The following is a 26,734-nucleotide window of genomic DNA, read 5'->3' on the forward strand; positions in this document are numbered from 1 at the left end:
TTTTTGGGGATCTGTATTCGAATAGTTGTAGTCACCTCCAAAGTAACTATTTGTTACCCCGGGAAAATAGTTACTTTCCAAAAAGAATAGTTGAAACTACAGTTATCCCAGGTCTGCATTACAGTACATCACAGTGACATTACATTGATATAGTAGCCTACTGTAGTCTAATTTAAACTCATGATCTTTAAGTCACACTGAATCACAGAAGGCCCATGCCAGCATGGGGGGGAAGAGGCCAGCCTGCAACAAGTGTTCACTGACTCAGCCTCCATATGTGGGTGTGTGGACACGTGCTCACGTGTGTGTGTTGTGTATGTACATGTACATCTACTTTCAAGAATGTATATACAGTATGTCATGTGAACGTGTGTCTGAAGGTATCCAACCCAGAATTTTGTTCAGTTCATAAGAACCCCTTTGCTGTAGACTATTGAAACATTCAGTGGGTAAGATGTATAAACAAGGCGTAATGCTAAGCTTTGATAGGTTGCTTGGAGACTTCAGATTTTGCAATATGCAGTTAATTTACAATCATCCTGGGACAGTGGTGCGGAAGGGCTCCTCCGAAGGATGAATGAATAAAACATCAAGCCAATTGATCAAAATGAAGACTTTTTCAGTATTCTAACGAGGTATGAGGTGCGCTGTCAGTTCACCTAAACTTCTCGTTGTCAGTTAGTGAGAGAGTTCCATGAAATATGAATGACAGGTGGATAACCTGACTAGAGTGGCAAAATAGTATTCAATGCTGCCTGAGTCAATACAACTCTATATGCCTATAAGAATGATCAAGTGGATAACATTGTAGTGTAAAGAATCTTGTCATTACTATTCCACAAGTTTGGATGGCAAAATATACAATATATTCCTCACGTAAGGGGCCGTTAGGAATCTCATGCCAATGACACAAATGTATGTGTGTCAAAGTTAAGATATTGATTAAATTTGTCATTTTATCAATTAATAATCTGTCCTGTTTGTTGGATGGCTGCATGTTTCAAAGGATGCTTGTCACACATTCTGCTCTTTCTGCAGAATCTCTTTGTAAACCTTTTTCTCTCCATACAACAGTGAATGGCACAGATAGATAACAGTTCAACTCAGCAGGAAGGAGACGCAAGCGTGACCACACCACCACCCCCTCAAAGCGTGTCCTATACCAAAGTGTGTCTTGTAGCTTACCAGGCTAGCTGATCAATGGTGGTTACATCACCTCTAGAACCTATCAATTCTTATCACTGATTGAAATAGAAGCATCTCAAAAGCAAAACTACTGGTATTGGTCATATATTTAGAGAATGTATTTTGGGGTCTTAGCTGATTATGCATTCTGGCATTGAAAATGAGGTGCTACACAGACTTTAAAGTAGGCCTTCTGAAGCAGACAGTAAAATGGACTTGGCACACCCTAACTGCAAAGGCATGTGACAGGTAGACACTAGACAAAAACAAATCCCCCAAATGAAAAAGAGAGGATGGATTCTTAGAGGGGCACCGATCCATGCTTCACTTGCTGGTGACATCAGTGGGGCGGGGTGTCACACTCTCTGCCAATGAGATTGAGCGGTGGCGAGGAGCTTAGTGGCAAATGAGATGGAGGATTGTAAACACGCCAGGGGAACACAGAGACACCGATCGATCAAGCCAGTCTGAGATTGATTAATTACTCTGGCTGCGAGAGGTTCTGAGGTGCTGCTGGAGTGACAGAGAAACCTGATCAGAAAAAGATAGATCACCTCCCACCAATCTCCACTAGCTCTCTCACGCTTTATATTTGTTTACCCCTTTTATTAGGTAGAATGATAGGAATTATAGAATGATAGGTAGATTAGGTAGAATAATACATGTGTTATTCAAAAATGCAGAGTCATTGGGCTATCATGTTAACGTGTGATGGCAGAGGTTTATGAATGAGTGTGAAAGGAAGGTGGAAAACAGCAAGTGGTTACATAAGACAATAAGGTTACTAAAGAACAAAAAACGTGGTTGGTCGTGGTGGATGTGTAGAGGTATAACGCAAACGACATCATGGACAACTTTAGCATTTTAGCTAATTAGTAACTTTCCAACTACTTTTTAGCTACTTTGCAACTTAGCATGTTAGCTAACCCGTCCGTTAACTCCTAACCTTAACCCTAACATTAGCCACCTAGCTAACGTTAGCATTAGCCACCTAGCTAACGTTAGCCACAACAAATTGGAATTCTTATCTAATCATTCATATAGCAAATTTGTAACATAACGTAAAATTGCAATTCGTAACATATTCAAATTGTAATTTTTTAACATCATGGACGTCCACATGAGAGAGAGAGAGAGCGAGAGAGAGAGAGAGAGAGAGAGAGAGAGAGAGAGAGAGGGAGAGAGAGAGAGAGAGAGAGGCAAATAATACATACAGTACACAACAATTGCAGGAAAAACACAAATCACAATCAGAAGTTAATTGCTTTCCCCTCTCATTCACTCTTCAAGTCATTACACTTCAGTTCAGTTCAGTAATCGCTCCACCACACCCTCTCTGATTGCAACATGAGTGGTGTCTGCATTTGGGTTTGGTCCCAGCTCTGACAGTAGTCACGCTTAGCAAACTACACTATCATCCGTCGCACATGACCTTGAATAAGCATGTACGAGAACAATGGAGTCCCTGATTGAAGATGAGAGTGTTCGGTACAACAGTTGATCTGAGTTCTCACAATGCAACAGGCAGCACATATCTTAGCGGCGCTTTAATTGCACTAAAATGACAATGTGTAGTGAAAGGAGAGGAAATCATAGATTGGGCCAGGTCTGTAGTACTAGAGGCAGAGAAACCAACACAGTGTCATCATGAGACAATTGCTAGTTAAGCTTGTGTTTTCTTGTGTCCAAGAGCCTGCAATATAGAGATTTCTGTCATTTTGTATTGCTATATAAAATAGTTTGGTAGTGGTTGTGAAAATGTTTTGAAGTTCAACTGTAAGTTAACATTATTACATGGTTATTACATGTTAATATTCCAAAGTATACATGTAGATAGTATGGCAAAGTAGGTTATGGTCAGATATAAGGATCAGATAATCCACTGGGAATCAAGCCTTATCTGAATTTGGCATATTTGAACAATAGTACTAGTAAGTTGTTGACACCCCATTTCTCCACTTGTGAGTTAATACCATGCAGCTAAATGCCATCCAATATCAGGACATCTGCTGGACACGGAGAAAAGGCTTTCTGGACAGATGGTCCCCCTCAGTCTATCTCTCAAATGATTTGTTTCAAACTTGTTGGCTTGATTGTTTCAATCACTTATTCACCCACTTGAATATCATGCATATCTGAATTATTATCCGAAAGAGGAGTTACCACTATAATGACAAAGAGATAACATTTTTGCTGTCTCTCAGGGAACGAAGATGTAGAACGGTGACTGTGTAAAACAAGCGCACACAATTAAATTAGTGAGAACTGTGAGGGGCTGTGAGGGGAGTAGTAAGGGCTGTGAGGGGAGATTGTAAGGGCTGTGAGAGGAGATGTAAGGGCTGTAAGGGGAGATTGTAAGGGCTGTGAGTGGAGATGTAAGGGCTGTGAGGGGAGGTTGTAATGGCTGTGAGGGGAGATTATAATGGGAGATTGTAAGGGCTGTGAGGGGAGATTGTACGGGCTGTGAGGGGGGATTGTAAGGCCTGTGAGGGGGGATGGTAAGGGCTGTGAGGGAAGATTGTAAGGGCTGTGAGAGGAGATGTAAGGGTTGTGAGGGGAGGTTGTAAGGCCTGTGAGGGGAGATTGTAAGGGCTGTGAGGGGGGATTGTAAGGGCTGTGAGGGGGGATTGTAAGGGCTGTGAGGGGAGATTGTAAGGGCTGTGAGAGGAGATGTAAGGGCTGTGAGGGGAGATTGTAAGGGCTGTGAGGGGAGGTTGTAAGGGCTGTGAGGGGAGATTGTAAGGGCTGTGAGGGGGGATTGTAAGGCCTGTGAGGGGGGATTGTAAGGGCTGTGAGGGGAGATTGTAAGGGCTGTGAGGGGAGGTTGTAAGGGCTGTGAGGGGAGATTGTAAGGGCTGTGAGGTGAAATTGTAAGGGCTATGCGGGGAGATTGTAAGGGCAGATGTAAGGGCTGTGAGGGGAGATTGTAAAGGCTGTGAGGGGAGATGTAAGGGCTGTGAGGGGAGATTGTAAGGGCTGTGAGAGGAGATTGTAAGGGCTGTGAGGGGAGATTGTAAGGGCTGTGAGGGGGGATTGTAAGGGCTGTGAGGGGGGATTGTAAGGGTTAGAGAAAGACTAAAAGGTAGTTAATTAAGAAAGGGGCTCTGTTTTGTCATGGATAATGAAGGCTGGCAGCTGCTGTGGAGAGAAGGAGGGAGAAAAATCTTTACAGACTAAAAGCTTGAGTTTTAATGGACTCACCCCAACTCCCTTTCCCACTCTGTAGGTATGGGGGCTCAGGAGGGCTGTCTGTACGGCTGGAGAGGAGAGGTTGGATGTATGGTTGTAAGGTGGTGCTGGCTGGTGTATTGTACGGTGGTTGTTGTGTAATGTAGGTAGTGGTGGAACATGATGTGCTTTTATCTTCTAGATCTGACAGACTCTGCAGGGGACAGACATCCTCTCCCAGGGGAGTGTGTGTGTGTGTGTTTGTTCAGTAACCTCCTCACTCACTCCCATGATAATTGTCATGCACGGCTGTTGTCTTCATAATTCAGAAAATCCCTGACAGCGTTTAAAAAACATTAACACAACTTTAATAACCTTGAATTTAATTTTCCTGCTATTGAAAATTCTTCTCCCTGCTGTCTTTTCTTTGTCCAGTTTTTTCCATTAGTTTGCTATATAGAATGTACGATGGTGAAAATGTACACACAAAAAAGGACCAAACTGAAACTATGAATATAAAAGACTATATGATGGAGATTTTCAATACAATAAAATCATCTTTCAATTTAAAATCATTGTGAAAGTTTCTCTAATATACAAAACTTCCCTGTGCCTTTGTCTATAATACTGACAAAATCATTTCTACAGAGTTTGGAAATAATGTACTAGTGCTTTCAGATTCTTCATTTCATACAGCACTACATTACTGTACCATCATTCTGGCCTTGACTTGTGATCATGACACACACACAAGGACACATACCCTCTTTCCCACACACACGCACACACACAAACACAACTGAGATGACAATTAATATAAATTCTATCAAGTATGCCAGATTGAACTGAATTTGATATGTCCCAACATAAAAAACTACAGCTCTTATCCTGATTTCTAAAAACTACATCTCCCAATATCCCGGGTGTTCATAATCACTACAGTTTTACATGTACAGTCGGAGTCCACCATTTTTTGGAATCTTGTAGGCTAAGGGGCTAAAGTGCATGATCAAGGCGACTGGCGACAGAGCCACTAACACAGTAGGCACTTAGTGACAGATACATTCTGGTAGTTTGGCTGGTAGACTGTGCGCATAGTGTTCAGTGTGCTATTCTCTTCTGATTGGGTGAAAGTTAGGAAGTTAAGGAGGATAGTTAAGAGTACTGCTGAGTGAATTTCTGGTGGAACTCCTTTACTTTAGCCAGTAAGATCTTCAGCTTGTCTGTGGGGGGCAGAATGGTCATCCTGGAACGAGGGAAGGAGGAAGGGAGAGAGAGAAAGGGAACTTTGAACGAAATGCAGGGCATTGGAAACTAAAAGCCATATATACTATTTTTCTGTTGCAAACATTTCTACCTTGTAAAGGTATATCAAAAAGGGAAATTATACCCATCTAAGTTTGTGAAAGGCTGTGATAAAATGTTTGAGTAAACTGGGTTGTCCAGACCTGAAGTGGTAGGTGCCGTCCTTCTGTCCGAAGCCACTTCCTGGGACCAGACAGATGCCAGTCTCCTCCAACAGCTTCATACAGTAGAACATGTCTGGAGCCTGGCCAAGCGCCTGGGGGGAGAGAGAGAGAGAGACTGAGAGGGAAAGAGGTATTATAGTGGAATGACACATACAGTACCAGTCAAAAGTTTGGACACACCTACTCATTCAAGGGTTTTTCTTTATTTTTACTCTTTTCTACATTGTAGAATAATAGTGAAGACATCAAAGCTATGAAATAACATATATGGAATCATATAGTAACCAAACAAGTGTTAAACAAATCAACATATATGTAATATTTTAGATTCTTTCAAGTAGTCATCCTTTGCCTTGAAGACAGACTTTGCACACTCTTGCCATTCTCTCAACCAGCTTCATGAAGTAGTCACCTGGAATGCATTTCAATTAACAGGTGTGCCTTGTTAAAAGTTAATTTGTGGAATTTGGCCCATCAGTTGTGTTGTGACAAGGTAGGGGTGGTATACAGAATATAGGTATATTGGTAAAAGACCAAGTCCATAATATGGCAATAACAGCTCAAATAAGCAAAGATAAACTGTTTTTCAACAGGACAATGACCCAACACACCTCCAGGCTGTGTAAGGGCTATTTGACCAAGAAGGAGAGTGATGGAGTCCTGCATCAGATGACCTGGCCTCCACAATCACCTGACCTTACAGAGGTATTACAGTGGGATGACACATACAGTACCGGTCAAAAGTTTGGACCGGTACACTGTATATCTACATTGTATAATAATAGTGAAGACATCAAAACTATGATTGTGGAGGCCAGGTCATCTGATAAAGCACACCATCACTCTCCTTCTTGGTCAAATAGCCCTTACACAGCCTGGAGGTGTGTTGGGTCATTGTCCTGTTGAAAAACAAATGATAGTCCTACTAAGCACAAACCAGATGGGATGGTATATCACTGCAGAATGCTGTGGTAGCCATGCTGGTTGTGTGCCCTGAATTCTAAATAAATCACTGACAGTGTCACCAGCAAAGCACCCCCACACCATCACTACTCCATGCTTCACGGTGGGAACCACACATGCGGAGATCATCTGTTCACCTACTTTGCGTCTCACAAAGAGACAACGGTTGGAACCAAAAATCTCTAATTTGGACTTGTCAGACCAAAGGACAAATTTCCACCGGTCTAATGTTCATTGCTCGTGTTTCTTGGCTTAAGCAAGTCTCTTCTTCTTATTTGTGTCCTTTAGTAGAGGTTTCTTTGCAGCAATTCGACTATGAGGTCCTGATTCATGCAGTCTCCTCTGAACAGTTGATGTTGAGATGTGTCTGTTAAGATGGTTTGGGATGAGTTGGACCGCAGAGTGAAGGAAAAGCAGCCAACAAGTGCTCAGCATATGTGGGAACACCTTCAAGACTGTTGGAAAAGCATTCCAGGTGTAGCTGGTTGAGAGAATGCCAAGAGTGTGCAAAGCTGTCATCAAGGCAAAGGATGACTCCTTGAAAGAATCTAAAATATTACATATATGTTGATTTGTTTAACACTTGTTTGGTTACTACATGATTCCATATGTGTTATTTCATAGTTTTGATGTCTTCACTATTATTCTACAATGTAGAAAAGAGTAAAAATAAAGAAAAACCCTTGAATGAGTAGGTGTGTACAAACTTTTGACTGGTATTGTATATTCTGTACACAGGAAACACATCTCACAATCAAATATATCAACTTAATTGGTGTGTATATATCAACAGGTGATGGGACCATAAACTCCATAATTCAGAAATTGCCAAATTATAATTTTCTAATTTCCTGGATTAGTATTTCAGTCCTCAACACCAGAGCTGCTGTGTTGTAATTGTGTTTGTTTCATATGATTGTGTTTTGCAATCATATGAATAATTGGGTAATTGATGTGTATATAATGTATATAGAGTAATTGTTGTTTATTGATGTGTATACAGGGCTAACCCAACAAAAGGGGCCGTGGTATATTATAGTGGTATTGACTGACCTTAGCTTCGTTGATGGATTTCTCTGGCAGGCTGATGTTAGGGAATGAGTACATGGCTCCCTGAACAGGGTTACAGGTGATCCCAGGTACTGTGTTCAGAATCTGCTCTGTCAGTTTAGCCTTCTCTGCCAGGAGACTGAGGGTGGCTGTGCGCTCCTGGACATGGAAACGAGGGTATGAGTGTGTGAGTGTGTGTGTGTGTGTGTGCGTGCGTGTGTGCGTGCGTGCGTGCATGCGTGCGTGCGTGCGTGCGTGGCACACATACACAATCCATGTCTCAATTGTCTCAAGGCTTAAACATCATTCTTTAACCTGTCTCCTCCCCTTCATCTACACTGATTGAAGTGGATTTAACAAGTGACATCAATAAGGGATCATAGCTTTCACCTGGATTCACCTGGTCAGTCTATGTCATGGAAAGAGCAGGTGTTCTTAATGTTTTGTATACTCAGTATATATTAAATGTATGTACCTGTCAATGTTGACAGTCTGGTATGTCATTTAAGTCAATGTCTGCTTAATGACCATATATTATTACCTTCATGAAGGTGGTGTGGGAAGGTTCTCCAGGCTGGGGAGAGTTGACCACCAGGTCCATCAGAGCCTGACCAGGGACGGGGGGACACAGTCTGACCGACACCAGCTTAGAGAGCTGGGCCTGCACCTCCGGGTCCATATTAATCACCTCCATGTAACCCCCACGGAAACCACACCTAGCAGGCAGGAGAAGAGAGAGAGAAACCAGGTACAGAGATTCAGAAGGCAAGACACAACTGCACCATATCTACAGGTCTAGCTATTTCTATATTGGGTGAAGTAGTAAGGTCATATAATGGTTGATATTTCAGGTCATGTTAAATTAATGAGAATGATCTTACTCTCCCATGTAGCACTTAGAGGTGGAGTGGAAGGACGCCAGTTCTACATTGTCAGAGTACTCTGGTCCCAACTCAAAAAGCACCTTCTTAAAGGAATGGAACTGGCAACCCTCCGCATACACATTATCCTGGTACACCTAGAGGAGAGGGACAGAGAGAGAGGGATGTCAGGGGGTAAGAGATGAATGTAGAGGTGAAATTATGTTTATGAGGAGGATGACAAAAAGGTCTGATTGGTTTACCTCATCAGCCATCGGGAAGAGTCGCTCTTTAGCAGCGAATTGGATCACGTCCTCAATACACTGTCTGCTCTGGACCTGACCTATCACAGAGTTGGAGAGGGAACGGTTCAGAATCATATTAGTAGAACTGGACATTTTGGTTTCTGTCCAAGTGGGATCTATGTCCTCTGGCGCCATCTAGTGTCATGACTGGGAGGAAAACTGAAATTTTGCGAGATAATTAGGAATAAATGGGATGTCACAGAATGAAGGGTACGTAACAGTTTTCCTTGGGTTGGGTTATTTAAATCCTGCTCACATTCCCACAGCTGGCAGCACCCAAGTAATCATAAATTCGGAGCGCAGTTGCACAAGACCCAATAATAATGCCCATGGTTATTGGTTTGACATTCAATAAATTGTAAAAATGCGTAAACAAATACTGAATTAATTTAATGAGACAACTAAAAGATGTGCAATATGGAAATATTGTCCCATTTACATTGTGTAATTTATTGACGGTCACTAACTAGCCCCAGAGATAGGCTATCCAAAGTCAAACCAATTTTGCCAAGGACACACACCACCGGCTGAAGCTAATTGGCAAAATAAGTTTGCTAGCTAGTCTAGGCTACCTCCAGACACATGAACTGGTTAGAAAGTTGCAAGTTATCTAGAAGGGTGAGTGAGTGTAACTGTGTACTGTTTTGGCAGAGCAAAAATACATACACTTCTAATGTTCGAACACACAAGAGAGACACCCACATCAAAGCACGCCTTCAAGACTCAAATCTTGTTCTTAGTCGCATTTCTTAATGAGGAGAATTGAAACCAAGGCTAAATCAGGAAGTTCAGCCCCCGTTAAGCTTGGCTACTTACCAGTGGGGTTACCAGGGTTGATGATGCAGAGGGCTTTGGGGTTGCAGTGCTTCCTGGCCTCCGCTAGGGAGCGCTCTAGCTCACTAAGGTCCATGCTCCAGCACTTCTCCTCATTCAGGTAGTAGTTGACCTGCACAGCGCCCAGCTCAGCCAGGGCAGCCGAGTACAGAGGGTACTGAGGGATGGAGATCATCACCCCTGTCCTCGATGCACCCTCACCACACACCAATAGTTTCAGCATGGTCTAGGAAAGACAGGGGAGAGGAGAAGGGAGTGAGTTGGTAAGCAAATTATAGATAATTAATTCAATAAATCAAGAATAATAGGTGATAAAGTTGCTGGGAGATAGACCGACTGATAGGTGCACATCAAGCCTATAGTCCTCAACGCTCTCCTTCCGCCTTCCTCTTTATCTGCAGTGAGAATGTTACTTTAAAACACAATTATTAGATTTTGTATTGTTTTTACTACGATGCCATCGCTGGCGCCGGTGGTGAGGTAGACGTTGTCTGGGTCACAGGGTACACCCCCGTCCCGACGCTCGATGTAGCGAGCCACGTCCTGCCGCACGCAGTCTATTCCCTGGCTGGCACTGTATGCACCTGAGAGCGAGAGCGAGAGCGAGAGCGAGAGAGAGAGAGAGAGAGAGAGAGAGAGAGAGAGAGAGAGAGAGAGAGAGAGAGAGAGAGAGAGAGAGAGAGAGAGAGAGAGAGAGAGAGAGAGAGAGAGAGAGCGACAGCGAGAGAGAGAGAGCGAGAGCGACAGCGAGAGCGAGAGAGAGAGAGAGAGGGGGGAAAGAGAGAGAGAGAGAGAGAGAGGGGGGGGGGGAGAGAGCGAGAGAGAGAGAGAGAGAGGGGGGGGAGAGAGAGAGGGAGAGAGAGAGAACTCAATACACTACAGTGCTCCAGGACCGGAGTTGGAGGTCATTTCATTGGTTACGCGGTCACCAAAAGGCTAACACGGGCCTATTAGCCAAAACCTAATTATATTTTATCTTACATCCTTACAATACACATTCCATCCAGTGCATGAACAACATACCCACACTACCGCCTCCACAAGCCTGCAGAATGCGTCGTGCTCTGTTTTTGGCATCCTCTGGAAACATGTTTTCATTCAATAGTTCCGGGTAGGAGCAGAGTGCCAAGACCTTGAGGAGGAAGAGAGGACAGAGAGTTAGGTGAGGAACAGACAGGAGTTGATGCAGAATAATGTACACAAATCTGCATGGAACACCACATGAATCTGCATGAAAAGGTCACAATGTGTTTTTGCCTTAGACAGAACGGTTTCAAATGATAAAGGAGAATGAAAGACATCCTGTAATCAAAAAGAGAACTGTGGTTTTAAATAAATGGTTTGGAACTTAGGGAATAAAAGCAGACCTGTCTGAAGAAGGTGATTGGCTGCTGGCCCATGGCATGGGCGTCACCAATGTTGGCCTTGATGACCTCAGTGAAAGGCTTCTTCACTCCCTTCAGGACACAGAAACAAGACACAAAATGATGAGAAGACTAGGGCAAGGAAGAAAGAGATGGATGAATGATATGCTGGATCCCAGGGGTGTGCAGTGCAGAAATGCAGACCAATAAGTTACCTTATTCTTTATAAACTTATAAACTCATACTTAACCATTTATAACTACTTAATCTGCGTGTGTCCCTCTATAACTAAGACATGAGTATGAGGTCACGTCCTCCTAGACTCCAGCCACGGCTGTACTCTCTAATCTCAGATGTCTCCACTACCTCAGGTAAAGCTAAAGGTGCCCATCTACTGTAGTCATGCTATCAGGAGAACAAACAAGAGCTCTGGAAAAGGCTTGGCATTGGCGTCAGCTATATTTCTCTTCTGTCTCACTCTCTTTCTCCCTCCCTCTCACACTCTCTGTCTCGTTCTTTCTTTCTCTCCCTCCCTCCTCTCCCAACCTCTCTCTCTCTCAAACAATGTTAGTCGATAGCAAATGCACTAAAATAGACAACCCTTAGTAACAGCCAAACAGCTCTTTATAATTTTCTATACCAAGTGTTTTTACTTATTCAACTCTCAAGCACAAACACAAAATCAGGTATAGTCTTTTCCAGGAGAAATGACTTGGCAGAATGCCAACATGCATTGGTTCAATACATGCTCTCCACTCCCCTTGCCTTTTGTCCTAAAATGTAGAACAGTAGCGCTGTTAAAAAACATAAAACACAGGAGTAATACAATCCAATGTTAGCAATCTCTGTGAAGGTATAATGTGTAAATGGGGGCAAGGTTTGCAAATGATAAGATAAGACACACCTACCTACAAATGCATACACATAACGTGCGTCTATGTGTGTTTGGAATCAGAGTGGAGGGAGTCAAAACAAGATGGGACATTTTAGCCTAACACCACCTTGAATGTACAAAACATTAGGAACACCGTCCTAATATTGAGTTGCACCACCTTTTGCCCTCAGAACAGCCTCAATTTGTCGGGGAATGAACTCTACAAGGTGTCGAAAGCGTTCCACAGGGATGCTGGCCCATGTTGACTCCAATGCTTCCCACAGTTGTGTCAAGTTGGCTGGATGTCCTTTGGGTGGTGGACCATTCATGATACACACGGGAAACTGTTGAGCTTGAAAAACCCAGCAGTGTTGCAGTTTTTTTAAACACTCAAACCGGAGCACCTGGCACCTACTACCATACCCCATTTATAGGCACTTAAATCTTTTGTCTTGACCATTCACCCTCTGAATGGCACACATACACAATCCATGTCTCTGTTGTCTAAAGGCTTAAAAATCCTTCTTTAACCTGTCTTCTTACCTTCATCTACACTGATTTAAGTGAATTGAATTAGTGACATCAACAAGGGTTCATAGCTTTCACCTGGATTCACCTGGTCAGTCTATATCATGGAAAGAACAGGTGTTCATAATGTTTTGTACACTCAGTGTATATTAAAGCAGAGAAAATGCTATCTGGAAAACAAAAGGAGACATACACATTCCCAGGCTGCCTGAAAGCCTCTTTCCATCACTGAAAGACTCCAGCTGTAGAAACAAACAGACTTAAGTAGTAAAGCAGGTGTCAACTGCAGAGTTTTTAAAAAAGAGACTCAAAAGAGACATGGATAATGGTAAAAACTGAATTTGGGAAGGTTTTTAGGGAGTGTGGTGACATTATGTCCTTATAAGCCAATAGAAACAGGGGGTAGCTGTCTGTACCATTTTCGCTGTCCTTATAGGTCAATAAAATGCCACTACTTAGCTACTTCTCTCAGAATACAGTATCGGAGAACAATATGTCAAGCAGTTGAACGTATCAAACTGGCCTTGATGGATGATGGAACTGAACTGGCCAAGAACACTGACTCCTTAGTGAGTGTCCAGATGTTTGGTATTTGACACCCTATATAACAAGATAGACAGTGGTTGGTGGCCACAAGTGGAACTCATTCAAACTCAGTGGGAAGCAAAGCAGGCCCGCTGTTGTTCTACCCACCAGAGACATTTATCGAATCTAATTGGGCCAGCTGAACCAGCAATGACCACCAAAGTACACAACAGAAGAAAAAATTCCTACACTCCAATCGGTCACACGACAGAGGTGTTTCTGCAGTCCAGACCAATTACAAACAGCAGGGAGAGTGACACCCACGGAATACAAAGGATCTCCCATTCCACTCATGCTGAGAGTAGAGAGTAGCCTACATTTTACTGTTAACAGAAAAGTCAGTCCCCAGCATTCATTCTGAGAGTAGAGAGTACAGACTACTGTTAAAAACATATGTGCAAAAAAAACGGGAACTTTCTAAAATGTCCTAAGAAGCTTCCTAAGAGTTCCTAAGAAGGTATTTTATCTCAGCAATGCTTTTTAAATTGTCACAGATTAAGAACACCTAGCAGACCCCTTGTTGACACGTACACTGATTAAGTCCTATGGCTTGTCAGAGTGCTGTCTATTGCATGTTCTTTGTAAGATGATTGAGACTAGCCTATGGTTGATGTTGTCCTCTCTCTAATGCTTAACTCAGTTCTCTAGTGGTTTTTGCTCTTTCTGCATGTGTACGTTTATTTGCCTCTCATTTTCTGTTTCTGACAAGTAGCATTCTAATTGGTCTGGCAAAACAAATTTGAAGTCTGGCCAAAGAAAGTGACATCATTATGGATTCTAGTTTACTCTTCAAGGCAGGAGATGTAACATGATGCCTTTCATTCATTAAAGAAAGTGACAGCGTGCTGTGCTATTTCACAATCTTCCCGCAGTCTCCACGGTTACCCCTGAGGATGTAGAAGGCACCTCCGTGGGCATCTAGCCTGGTCCTAGATCTGTTATGACTAGGAGTTGGTAAGAGAGCAAAAACAGATCTGTGAACCAACTAGTGGGCCTTCTGTTCACCGTTCATCGGCCAACCGATGAGCAAGGAACAAAGGCTCTGACTGACATGATTTGGGCTGGATTTGTTGATGTGACGTTGTTTTGCTCACACTGTTTTTTCTCTTTCTGCTTGGCTAAGAGGAGAATTAACTAATTATGACTATTTAACTTCTTGTCAATATGGGGGCGCTGTTTCCACTTTGGAAAAAATCGTGCCCAAATTAAACTGCCTCGTACTCTATTCTAGATCGTACAATATGCATATTATTATTACTATTGGATAGAAAACACTCAAGTTTCTAAAACTGTTTGAATTATATCTGTGAGTAAAACAACTCATTTTGCAGCAAACTTCCAGACAGGAAGTGAAAAATCTGAAAACGATGCTCTGTTCCAGGGCCTGCCTATTGAATTGCCTTATATTTATGGATATGCATGCACTGCATACGCCTTCCACTAGATGTCAACAGGCAGTGGAAGGTGGAATGGGGTGTCTAGCTTGATCTGAGGTCGAACAAGAGCTCTTGGAATGACGTGTCCAGAATTTCCTTTCTCTACCTAGGCGCGGGAAGCACCTCCCTATTGTCTTATGATAAGCGTTCGGTATACACGGCAAATATCTCCGGCTTTGTTTTTATTTGATACATATTACAAAAACATCATAAAGTAGGTTTTTTCAACCGAGTTTCATCAGTTTATTCAACGTTTAATGGGACTTTTGGAGTTTTCCGTTCTCTGCGTCGAGAGAAATTGGGAACGTCATCAACATTGGCTAGCCTTGTGGTGCAAATTCGACAGGAGAGAAGGAAACGAAACAATGATTTATTCTGGACAAAGGACTCCTTGTACAAGATTCTGATGGAAGCTCAGCAAAAGTAAGAACAATTTATGATGTTATTTCGTATTTCTGTGGAAAATGTTGAGTCCTATTATCCGCGTTTTGGCGGTCGCTGTCTCGCTATAACGTAGCTGTTTGTTATGGTAAAGTTATTTTTAAAAATCGAACACGGCGGTTGCATTAAGAACCAGTGTATCTTTCATTTGCTGTCCAACATGTATTTTTTAGTAAAGTTTATGATGAGTTCTTTGGTCAGATTAGGTGAGTGTCCAAACTAGCTCCGGACATTCTGGTGAATCGATGCTACATATTCACAATGTATAACCATGGTTTGCAGCTCTAAATATGCACATTTTCGAACAAAACATAAGTGTATTGTATAACCTGAAGTTATAAGACTGTCATCTGATGAAGTTGGTCAAGGTTAGTGATTAATTTTATATATTTTGCTGGTTTTTGCGATCGCTACCCTTTGCTGCTAATAAATGCATTTGTGTGTTTGGCTATTGTGGTAAGCTAATATAATGCTATATTGTGTTTTTGCTGTAAAACACTTAAAAAATCGGAAATATTGGCTGGATTCACAAGATGTTTATCTTTCATTTGCTGTACACCATGTATTTTTCATAAATGTTTTATGATGAGTATTTAGGTATTTCACGTTGCTCTCTGTAATTATTCTGGCTGCTTTGGTGATATTTTTGATGGTAGCTGCAATGTAAAACTATGATTTATACCTCAAATATGCACATTTTCGAACAAAACATACATTTATTGTATAACATGTTATAAGACTGTCAGCTGATGAAGTTGTTTCTTGGTTAGTGACTAATTATATCTCTATTTGGTTGGTTTTGTGATAGCTACCTATGCGGTAGAAAAATTGTGAAAATATGCGTTTGATTCTTTTGCTGTTGTGGTTAGCTAATAGAAATACATATTGTGTTTTCGCTGGGAAACATTTTAAAAATCGGAAATGATGGCTGGATTCACAAGATGTTTATCTTTCATTTGCTGTATTGGACTTGTGATTTCATGAAAATTATATTATATGATATCCCTGTCGCGTTAGGCTAGGCTTTGCTAGTCAGCTTTTTTGATGAGGACGATCCCGGATCCGGGAGAGAGAAGCGGTAGAGGTTTTAAGTCGTCTCAGGTATCAGAACATTTTCCTGAACTTTATCTGCAACTGAAACACTGCAGTTCCTCTGAGCCCTCAAAAAAGGTTTGTGTGTTAATAAGACAACATAGACACAGGGTGAAAAGAGTATAGAGAGAGCAGAGAAAGACTAAATGTATTTTGTTGAAAGTGCGTGTTCTTTCCTTACCTATTTTAGATAAAGGCAAGCAAGTGACTGTAAGCTTTGTACCCTGTTTTCACACAAAAACCTAACACTCACCAGAGCTCAGTTTAAAAAGCAGGTATTCTTAGTTACAAAAGACAAGACTGGTTTGGCCCAGCTATACTTGGAAGAGTCTACAGATACACCTGATACAGCACATGGTTTGTGTGTTAGTTGGATATTTGGATGTTCCCATACATAACAAAACACACATTGTTTCTATTTCTAGGTGCTCCGTATGACATAACGATGTAATAACTTATTGGGAAACCCCTGAGGTAGACTCCTGAATGACCAACCTGCCCCAAAGCCAGGTAGACTCCTGAATGACCAACCTGCTCCAAAGCCAGGTAGACTCCTGAATGACCAACCTACCCCTAAGCCAGGTAGACTCCTGAATGACCAACCTGCCCCAAAGCCAGGTAGACTCCTGAATGACCAACCTGCCCCTAAGCCAGGTAGACTCCTGAATGACCAACCTGCCCCAAAGCCAGGTAGACTCCTGAATGACCAACCTGCACCTAAGCCAGGTAGACTCCTGAATGACCAACCTGCCCCTAAGCCAGGTAGACTCCTGAATGACCAACCTGCCCCAAAGCCAGGTAGACTTCTGAATGACCAACCTGCCCCTAAGCCAGATAGACTCCTGAATGACCAACCTGCCCCAAAGCCAGGTAGAGTCCTGAATGACCAACCTGCCCCAAAGCCAGGTAGACTCCTGAATGACCAACCTGCCCCAAAGCCAGGTAGACTCCTGAATGACCAACCTATCCCTAAGCTAGGTAGACTCCTGAATGACCAACCTGCCCCTAAGCCAGGTAGACTCCTGATTGACCAACCTGCCCCTAAGCCATGTAGACTCCTGATTGACCAACCTGCCCCAAAGCCAGGTAGGCTCCTGAATGACCAACCTGCCCCAAAGCCAGGTAGACTCCTGAATGACCAACCTGCCCCAAAGCCAGGTAGATTCCTGAATGACCAACCTGCCCCAAAGCCAGGTAGACTCCTGAATGACCAACCTGCCCCTAAGCCAGGTAGACTCCTGAATGACCAACCTGCCCCAAAGCCAGGTAGACTCCTGAATGACCAACCTGCCCCAAAGCCAGGTAGACTCCTGAATGACCAACCTGCCCCAAAGCCAGGTAGACTCCTGAATGACCAACCTGCCCCAAAGCCAGGTAGGCTCCTGAATGACCAACCTGCCCCTAAGCCAGGTAGATTCCTGATTGACCAACCTGCCCCTAAGCCATGTAGACTCCTGATTGACCAACCTGCCCCAAAGCCAGGTAGGCTCCTGAATGACCAACCTGCCCCAAAGCCAGGTAGACTCCTGAATGACCAACCTGCCCCAAAGCCAGGTAGATTCCTGAATGACCAACCTGCCCCAAAGCCAGGTAGACTCCTGAATGACCAACCTGCCCCTAAGCCAGGTAGATTCCTGAATGACCAACCTGCCCCAAAGCCATGTAGACTCCTGATTGACCAACCTGCCCCAAAGCCAGGTAGGCTCCTGAATGACCAACCTGCCCCAAAGCCAGGTAGATTCCTGAATGACCAACCTGCCCCAAAGCCAGGTAGACTCCTGAATGACCAACCTGCCCCTAAGCCAGGTAGACTCCTGAATGACCAACCTGCCCCAAAGCCAGGTAGATTCCTGAATGACCAACCTGCCCCAAAGCCATGTAGACTCCTGATTGACCAACCTGCCCCAAAGCCAGGTAGGCTCCTGAATGACCAACCTGCCCCAAAGCCAGGTAGATTCCTGAATGACCAACCTGCCCCTAAGCCAGGTAGACTCCTGAATGACCAACCTGCCCCAAAGCCAGGTAGACTCCTGGTTGGCTGGGGTGTTTGAGGATGAGTCAGAACAAATAAAAGAGAGAAAATCCATGAAGATTACGTTTTGCATTTTGGTAAAGCCATAGGGCCGTCTGGTCACCATAGACCATATGGCAGTCCCTCCACCCCCCTACCCAGCTAGAGAGTGTACCTCTCTCTCTCTCAAACACATAGACACTTCAATCTTTTTCCTGGAAATAGCACTCAGATTGGTCCACTTTGCACACTACACTGGAATCAGTAAACTATCTCTGGGTTTCCATGTCAACCCCTGAAATGAAGCAAGAGGGGATAGGGCAGGTAAGGGTTACACTTATGGGGTATTATGGGATCTTTATGCAGCAAGTGAAACAGTATAGCTTCCGTCCCTCTCCTCGCCTCGAACCAGGGACCCTCTGCACACATCGACAACAGCCACCCTCTGAAGCATCGTTATCCATCGCTCCACAAAAGCCGCGGCCCTTGCAGAACAAGGGGAACAACTACTTCAAGATAGAGCGAGTGATGTCACCGATTGAAATGCTATTAGAGCGCACCCCGCTAACTAGCTAGCCATTTCACATCGGTTGCAAAAGTAGATTACCGACCGGGGGGCCCCCATTCATTTTGTGTGTCACTCTCAATCAGATATCATATTAACACCATTTATCATATTAAAAATGCGAACATTTCTCTCCACCCTATGGCAGAAGTTGTAGAATTGCAGGAACATTTCTGTAAAACTGCTAATCATTCTCTTCACCCGATGGTGGGGAGAGAATGACATTTTACTAAGGGCCCCCCAAAAGGCTAAGGCCGGCTCGGACTGCATGTGTGGTTATGGATGTGGGTAAACAGACCCACGAGCAACTAAAGTCCCTCATGATGAGTTCATATTTTTTGTGGCCACCACCCCCCATCACTGTTTCCCATCTCTGGTCTAGCTCATTCACCCATTTCACATAACAAATGTCACGGGACTGCAGGAGGGCTATAGGAGTGATGAGTTATTGCTTTTAAGAGAGTTAAATGAGACAGTGGTATTGGTCTGGCGTAAAGTGAGGATTTGACCTCTGACCTCTGATGATAGATGACATACTGTACGACATTGTGAGGTCAGACGTTTAAATAGAGCAGATGTAAAAACAGACCACAGACTGAACTGAATCTCTCAGTTTTCTGTTTGACTTGTGGACTTTGACCTGAATCTTTCTCAGCTCAGAGAACAACTCTGATACTGTATAACAGAGAACAAACAGTGACAAGGGCGAGAGACACACAGAGACAGAGGGTGAGGGAGAGACACAGAGACAGAGGGCGGGGGAAAGAGAGACACAGAGACAGAGGGTGAGGGAGAGACACAGAGACAGAGAGTGAGGGAGAGACACAGAGACAGAGGGCGAGGGAGAGAGAGACAGAGGGGGAGGGAGATAGAGACAAAGAGACAGAGGGTGAGGGAGATAGAGACACAGAGACAGAGGGTGAGGGAGATAGAGACACATAGACAGAGGGTGAGGGAGAGAGAGACACAGAGATAGAGGGGGAGAGAGACACAGAGACAGAGGGAGAGAGAGACAAAGGGTGAGGGAGATAGAGAAACAGAGACTGAGGGAGAGAGAGACACAGAGACAGAGGGTGAGGGAGAGAGAGACACAGAGACAGAAGGTGAGTGAGATACACAGAGACAGAGGGTGAGGGAGAGACACAGAGACAGAGACAGAGGGTGAGGGAGATAGAGACATAGAGACAGAGGTGAAAAAATCAACAGATGACCAACAGAAGGCTCAACAAACCTGCAAAAATGTCAACTAACCTTCAAAGTAGTAGACTTTGGCAGGAGGGTGACACACTGGGTGTGTGCGCAAATGCACCCAAAAAGTCTATATTTTGGTGAACAGTTAGGTTGGAGGGCAAAGGGAAGTGCAAACACATGACAAGAGTTGCTCAAGTCACTGTAAACCAGTTATTGCACAACTAGTACAAGGCTACACACAAATGGGATTCACAAGATGTGATTTATTCTAGTGAAATGGAAAGAGAAAGGGAAAGGGGGATACCTAGTCAGCTGTCATGACGTTGCCCTCTTTGGGTACAGTGAGCACCATCCCCCTCTCTGTCTCCTACACTCAGGCTGCTGCGACCTCAGGTCGTAAATTCCTGGAGGAGATTATCTCCTCATGGCCACAGTATAGAGAGAGAGTGAGTTTTCATAGAGAGAACAAAGGAATTTCTTCCACCTCACAGAACTTGAGGTCCGAACAACATTTATTTTTCTGGAGAATGTATAAAAGATCAGTGAAGAATCCAGCTACGAACTGGTCCGTTTGGTACAATTTTGTGAAACTCATGGGAGACAATACGGCCACATTACCATAACGCTGTTTATATAATAGCCTCAGATATGAGGTTTACATCTAATTGTTGTGTAAGATGAATGAGTGAGGATGATACTGTTTGTGAAATTGTGTTATGTGATTTTGGACTGTTTAATGAAGGAAACTCCAATTCCCTTGGTAGTTTAACTAAATCAGAGGACCGCCCATGAGCACAGTTAGGACCTGGCGTCATGAGACAGCCTTTTTCTGCTCTTCTGAATAAAACCCCCACCCGGGTTTTCTATCACCAGACCGAGCTTCCCTCAATTACGAGATGGCTAAAGGTTGGAGACCAGCTTACCTCGATAACGAGAGGGCCAAGGTTTGAGAGGAGACCATAAACCTAAGGTTTGAGTAGATGGCAGAATATTTTTTTTATTTTTTTTATTTTTTTTTTATCCCCTTTTCTCCCCAATTTTCGTGGTATCCAATCGCTAGTAATTACTATCTTGTCTCATCGCTACAACTCCCGTACGGGCTCGGGAGAGACGAAGGTCGAAAGCCATGCGTCCTCCGAGGCACAACCCAACCAAGCCGCACTGCTTCTTTAACACAGCGCGCCTCCAACCCGGAAGCCAGCCGCACCAATGTGTCGGAGGAAACACCGTGCACCTGGCCCCCTTGGTTAGCGCGCACTGCGCCCAGCCCGCCACAGGAGTCGCTGGAGCGCGATGAGACAAGGAATTCCCTACCGGCCAAACCCTCCCTAACCCGGACGACGCTAGCCCAATTGTGCGTCGCCCCACGGACCTCCCGGTCGCGGCCGGCTGCGACAGAGCCTGGGGGCGAACCCAGAGACTCTGGTGGCGCAGTTAGCACTGCGATGCAGTGCCCTAGACCACTGCGCCACCCGGGAGGCCCTATGGCAGAATATTTTAACCACACCACGTGGTTAAACTCTTAGACTATCGATACCGACAGAATAAGAACAAGTCTTTGATATTAATTACTAGTCTGCAGCTAGGAATTCAGTATCATTGAACGCGAAGATCGACAACCGTCAAAACATCTATTCTATAATGACATGAATGAATGTCACTCTGAACTATGCATCCTAACCACGACAGAGAGAGAGAAAGAGAGAGAGGGCGGACAGACTCTCCAACAGAAACAAACTTTTCAACAGAGATCCCAACGACACACTGAGCGTAAATATATATATTGATTGCAATTGTTCCCGAATGAGTGAGCGTTCATGTGCAAAGGATTAGCATTTCAATTGTTATAATTATCAACTTTGTAGTGTCTCATCTCAGTTGACCCCAAATCCCCTTTTTGTCCACCAAGCCGCCATACCGGTTTATCCCACAAGGGAAACTCCGTTATCATTTCCTTGTAACTATCTACTGTTTGTTTATGCAGTTCTGTGAGTTACTTAGTTAGTAAATAAATGATTTAAGACAATTGATGTATGGATGACTCATAGTGAAGACTGGATTCGTGCAGTTAACCAACAATTTACGACGTTTGAAATTAGACAAACAAATAATAATTCATTAATTATAAGACTAATTGATCAGATATTAAAATATCTGAAGAGTTATATTAGGAAAATTCTAACTTTGTAATCTGAATATCTTTCCTTGGTGCCCCGACTTCCTTGTTAACTACAGTTACATGATTAATCAGTTTAATCGCGTAATAATAATTACAGAGAGTTATTTGATAAATAAGTCTTCAGTTTAATGATGCCAAAGACACGACACAATTGTACAACTGAATGCATTCAACTGAAATGTGTCTACTGGGCCTCCCGGGTGGTGCAGTGGTCTAGAGCACTGCATCGCAGTGCTAGCTGCGCCACCAGAGTCTCTGGGTTCGCGCCTAGGCTCTGTCGCAGCCGGCCGCAACCGGGAGGTCCGTGGGGCGACGCGCACAATCATAGCGTCGTCCGGGTTAGGGAGGGTTTGGCCGGTAGGGATATCCTTGTCTCATCGCGCTCCAGCGACTCCTGTGGCGGGCCGGGCACAGTGCGCGCTAACCAAGGGGGCCAGGTACACGGTGTTTCCTCCGACACATTGGTGCGGCTGGCTTCCGGGTTGGAGGTGCGCTGTGTTAAGAAGCAGTGCGGCTTGGTTGGGTTGTGCTTCGGAGGACGCATGGCTTTCGACCTTCGTATCTCCCGAGCCCGTACGGGAGTTGTAGCGATGAGACAAGATAGTAATTACTAGCGATTGGATACCACGAAAATTGGGGAGAAAATTGGATAAAATTTATAAAAAAAGTGTGTCTACTGCACTTAACCTAACCCCTCTGAATCAGAGAGGTGCGGGGGGTGCCATAATCGACGTCCACCTCTTCAGAACCCAAGGAACAGTGGATTAACTGCCTTGCTCAGGGCAGAACGACAGATTTTTACCTGTACGTAATTATAGAGCTTCCGGTCTCAGTGAAAGAAAAGGTACTCAACAGGAATTCTAATCAAATCAAATTTTATTTATCACATGTGCCGAATAAAACAGGTGTAAACCTTAGCGTGAAATGTGTACTTACAAAATCTTATTTTCTTAAAACTACATTTTTGGTTAAGAAAATATTTACTAAATAAACTAAAGTAAAAAAAGTAACAGAATAAAATGACAATAACAAGGCTATATACAGGGGGTACTGGTACCGTGTCAATGTGTGGGGGCACCGGTTAGTTGAGGTAATTGAGGTAACATGTACATGTAGGTAGGGGTAAAAGTGACTAGGCAATCTGGATAGATAATAAACAGAGTAGCAGCAGCATATGTGAAGAGTGTGAAAGTGTGTACACAGTATGTGTGAGTGTGTGTGAATCTAGCCACCCAAGTCATAGACTGTTCTCTCTGCTACCGCACGGCAAGCAGTACCGGAGTGTCAAGTCGACAGTTAAATTAAATTTCCTGCAATTCTGTACATTTTGACATTGCTTATAACATGTTCATATGCTATCTGGGGGCCTCCTGACCTCCAGTGGGCACCCAACCAATATATATATATATAGTAATTAACTTTATGTCCTGAATACAAAGCGTAACCTAAAACACAAGGCCAAATATACACTGGAGTGGCTTACCAAGATGACATTGAATGTTCCTGAGTGACCTGGTTACAGTTTTGACATAAATCGGCTTGAAAATCTATGGCAAGACTTGAAAATCGCTGTCTAGCAACGATCAACAATCAACTTGACAGAGCTTGAAGAATTTTTAAAATAATAATGTGCAAATATTGTACAATCCAGGTGGCAAAAGAGCTTGGTACAGGGATATACAGTATCAGTCAAAAGTTTGGACACACCTCCTCATTCAAGGGTTTTTCTTTATTTGTACTATTTTTTACATTGTAGAATAATAGTGAAGACATCAAAACTATGAAATAACACATATGGAATCATGTAGTAACCAAAAAAAGTGTAAAACAAATCAAAATATATTTTATATTTGAGATTCTTCAAAGTAGCCACCATTTGCCTTGATGACAGCTTTGCACACTCTTGGCATTCTCTCAACCAGCTATATGAGGAATGCTTTTCCAACGGACTTGAAGGAGTTTCCACATATGCTGAGCACTTGTTGGCTGCTTTTCCTTCACTCTGCAGTCCAACTCATCCCGAACCATCTCAATTGGGTTGAGGTCAGGTGATTGTGGAGGCCAGGTCATCTGATGCAGCACCATAACTCTCCTTATTTGTCAAATAGCCCTTACACAGCCTGGAGGTGTGTTTTGGGTCATTGTTGAAAAACAAATGATAGTCCCTCTAAGCGCAAACCAGATGGGATGGCGTATTGCTGCAGAATGCTGTGGTAACCATGTTAAGTGTGCCTTGAATTCTAAATAAATCACTGACAGTGTCACCAGCAAAGCACCCCCACATCATCACACCTCCTACTCCATGCTTCACGGTGGGAACCATGGTGGGCATCATCAATTTTACGGTGGGAATCACCCGTTTACCTACTCTGTGTCTCACAAAGACACGGTGGTTGGAATCAAAAATCTCTCATTTGGACTCGTCAGACCAAAGGACAGATTTCCACCGGTAAAATGTTCATTGCTCATGTTTCGTGGCCCAAGCAAGTCTCTTCTTATTATTGGTGTCCTTTAGTAGTGGTTTATTTGCAGCAATTCGATTATGAAAGCCTGATTTACGTAGTCTCCTCTGAAGAGTTGATGTTGAGATGTGTCTGTTACTTGAACTCCGTGAAGGATTTATTTGGGCTGCAATTTCCGAGGCTGGTAACTCTAATGAACTTATCCTCTGCAACAGAGGTAACTCTGGGTCTTCCTTTCCTGTGGCGGTCCTCATGAGAGCCAGTTTCATCATAGCACTTGATGGTTTTCTGACTGCACTTGAAGAAACTTTCAAAGTAATTGAAATTTTCCAAATTGACTGACCTTCATGTCTTAAAGTAAACAACAGTTTCCCATTGCTTATTTCAGCTGTTCTTGCCATAATACGGACTTGGTCTTTTACCAAATAGGACTATATTCTGTATACCACCCTTACCTTGTCACAAAACAAGTGATTGGCTCAAACGCATTAAAAAGGAAAGAAATTCCACAAATTAACACTTTTTTTGGTTACTTCATGATTCCATATCCAGCCTCAATTTATCTTCAGAGTTGCTTTTTTCTTTCTTATGGCATTTACGGGGACAGGCCACTAAAATCGTCTCGTCACCCTATATTACGCAAGCCTAACACGCTGCTGCGTGTCACTCTGCTACAGTTGCAATTTCTGAAAAGCAGAGCCAGTGAGTCCACAGGAGAGTAGTGTCCAGGTAGGTTAAAAGTCAGACTGGTGCAGTGAGTCTAGGTGAAAGACTGACAGTGCATGGGACAGTGTCAGAGATTGCTTTCCCACTTTGAAAACTTAAATATATTTCAAACTGAGAGAAACAAATTATAATTTTTTATGAAAAAAAATGAAAATGATGACTGAGGATAGCGTGTAGGGTAGTCTAAATCACAATATTATTTAATTAATAACGTTTATTTTAAGCATACCTCTCTCAGCTCTTTCTCAATCTGCATGGCGCGCTGTACAATGGGTCCGCGCACCGCATACTCGACGTTCTTCACCGTGGGGTTCATGGTGTCGATGGTCAACACCTTGTCCCGGGAGAACACTCGATTCTCGGTCATTTTCTCTTGGGCAAGTCCACGCCGCCGTTCACTGACTCCTGAAAGTGCTATACTCTGGGGGGGAAAGGGTGACAGCTGAGAGGGAATCAGCATTGAGCGGACCCCAGAGACGAGGTACCCCGCGGGGTATTGCGCCCCACCGCCGAAAAACCATACATTTCCACCGTTCAAAACGCGCACGCTTCTGGATGGTAACATTTGTCCTATGCGCGAAGCAGACATGTTACAATATTATATCCCTTTAGCTCTGAAGTGCTGCGACCCATCTACGCTCAATGAATGCACACACACAGACAACTGTTTGTTGTGCAGTAGGCTAAAAAAACGTTTTTTTAAAAGTCAACCAGGGTTTTGAACCTTACAATTACGATAGAATGAGGTGAGTTTAAAAAAATGTTCAGGGGAAGTGATAGTAGATCTGTTTCCACAACCCGTTATTCACAGATTGGTGCACTCTTTTCTCTTCTGCACACCGCACACATTGTAACATTACTCCCACATACACCCCTTTTGTGAGTTGAATCCAACCTGCATCGCCATTTGCCTACGCACGGATAAGTTGTCAGTCAGGGTCGGATCTCCGGTTACCGAGACGACAGACACAAGCGATAAGCCTATGCGAGGAGACCGGGCGCAGCTTGCTCGCTTTCCATGGAACTCCCTCTCTTTCGTTTGTTAACACATACAACGGCAGCGCGCTCTAGACTACTGGGAGGAGACTACGGACCAGGCCATTCTGCAGACATTTTGAGCAACTCCTCCTAATTGGACTCAAGCCGTTCTCCCACTGCTTGTAGCAGCAGCATATTTACACGGAATGTGCACTGTGCTCAACTGGTTTGCTCAACTGGTGATGTTTTAAGGGCCCTCCACACTAGGCTAGTTAAGTTTTAGTGTGAATGACTGAGATAGATGTTGCTTTATTTATAGCTGATAGTTCTTTAACATAAATGCTAAATTCAAATGATACAGCATTCCTAAATAACCATTCATATAAACTACTTTCAGTAGGCCTTACCCCCAGTGCAATTTTCCTAATTACATCATTGGGTTGATGAGCATGGTGACAGTGGATAGTA

General features: G+C 43.6%; 1 protein-coding gene across 4 annotated transcripts; it reads right to left on the bottom strand.

Moving 5' to 3' along the window:
* Window positions 1-1,886: 1,886 nt before the first annotated feature.
* Window positions 1,887-26,339, bottom strand: LOC129813770 (alanine aminotransferase 2-like). 4 transcript variants are annotated; one of them, XM_055866279.1, is made up of 11 exons: window positions 25,518-26,336; window positions 11,202-11,291; window positions 10,858-10,966; window positions 10,285-10,418; window positions 9,817-10,060; window positions 8,959-9,038; window positions 8,717-8,853; window positions 8,377-8,551; window positions 7,839-7,994; window positions 5,802-5,914; window positions 1,887-5,599 (listed from the first exon to the last, which is right to left on the bottom strand). In XM_055866279.1, the coding sequence occupies exons 1-11, from the start codon at window positions 25,875-25,877 to the stop codon at window positions 5,509-5,511; spliced, it is 1,689 nt and encodes a 562-aa protein (XP_055722254.1). In that variant the 5' UTR covers window positions 25,878-26,336; the 3' UTR covers window positions 1,887-5,508. The 4 variants fall into 4 exon arrangements, 3 of the variants coding, with proteins under 3 accessions (XP_055722254.1, XP_055722257.1, XP_055722255.1); XM_055866282.1 differs by lacking the exon at window positions 25,518-26,336 and adding an exon at window positions 12,794-12,913; XR_008753195.1 differs by having other exon boundaries at window positions 5,511-5,599; window positions 5,802-5,937; window positions 25,518-26,339.
* Window positions 26,340-26,734: the final 395 nt, after the last annotated feature.

This window comes from Salvelinus fontinalis, chromosome 17 (assembly GCF_029448725.1).
Source record: "Salvelinus fontinalis isolate EN_2023a chromosome 17, ASM2944872v1, whole genome shotgun sequence".
Taxonomy (NCBI): domain Eukaryota; kingdom Metazoa; phylum Chordata; class Actinopteri; order Salmoniformes; family Salmonidae; genus Salvelinus; species Salvelinus fontinalis.

Coding starts and splice junctions, on each gene's coding strand:
- LOC129813770 (XM_055866279.1), bottom strand. CDS start 25,877: ATGTCTGCTTCGCGCATAGGACAAATGTTACCATCCAGAAGCGTGCGC. Junction 10,967..11,201: donor CAATCACCTTCTTCAGACAG/GTCTGCTTTTAT, acceptor TTCCTCCTCAAG/GTCTTGGCACTCTGCTCCTA. Junction 10,419..10,857: donor TTGTGGAGGCGGTAGTGTGG/GTATGTTGTTCA, acceptor TCTCGCTCTCAG/GTGCATACAGTGCCAGCCAG.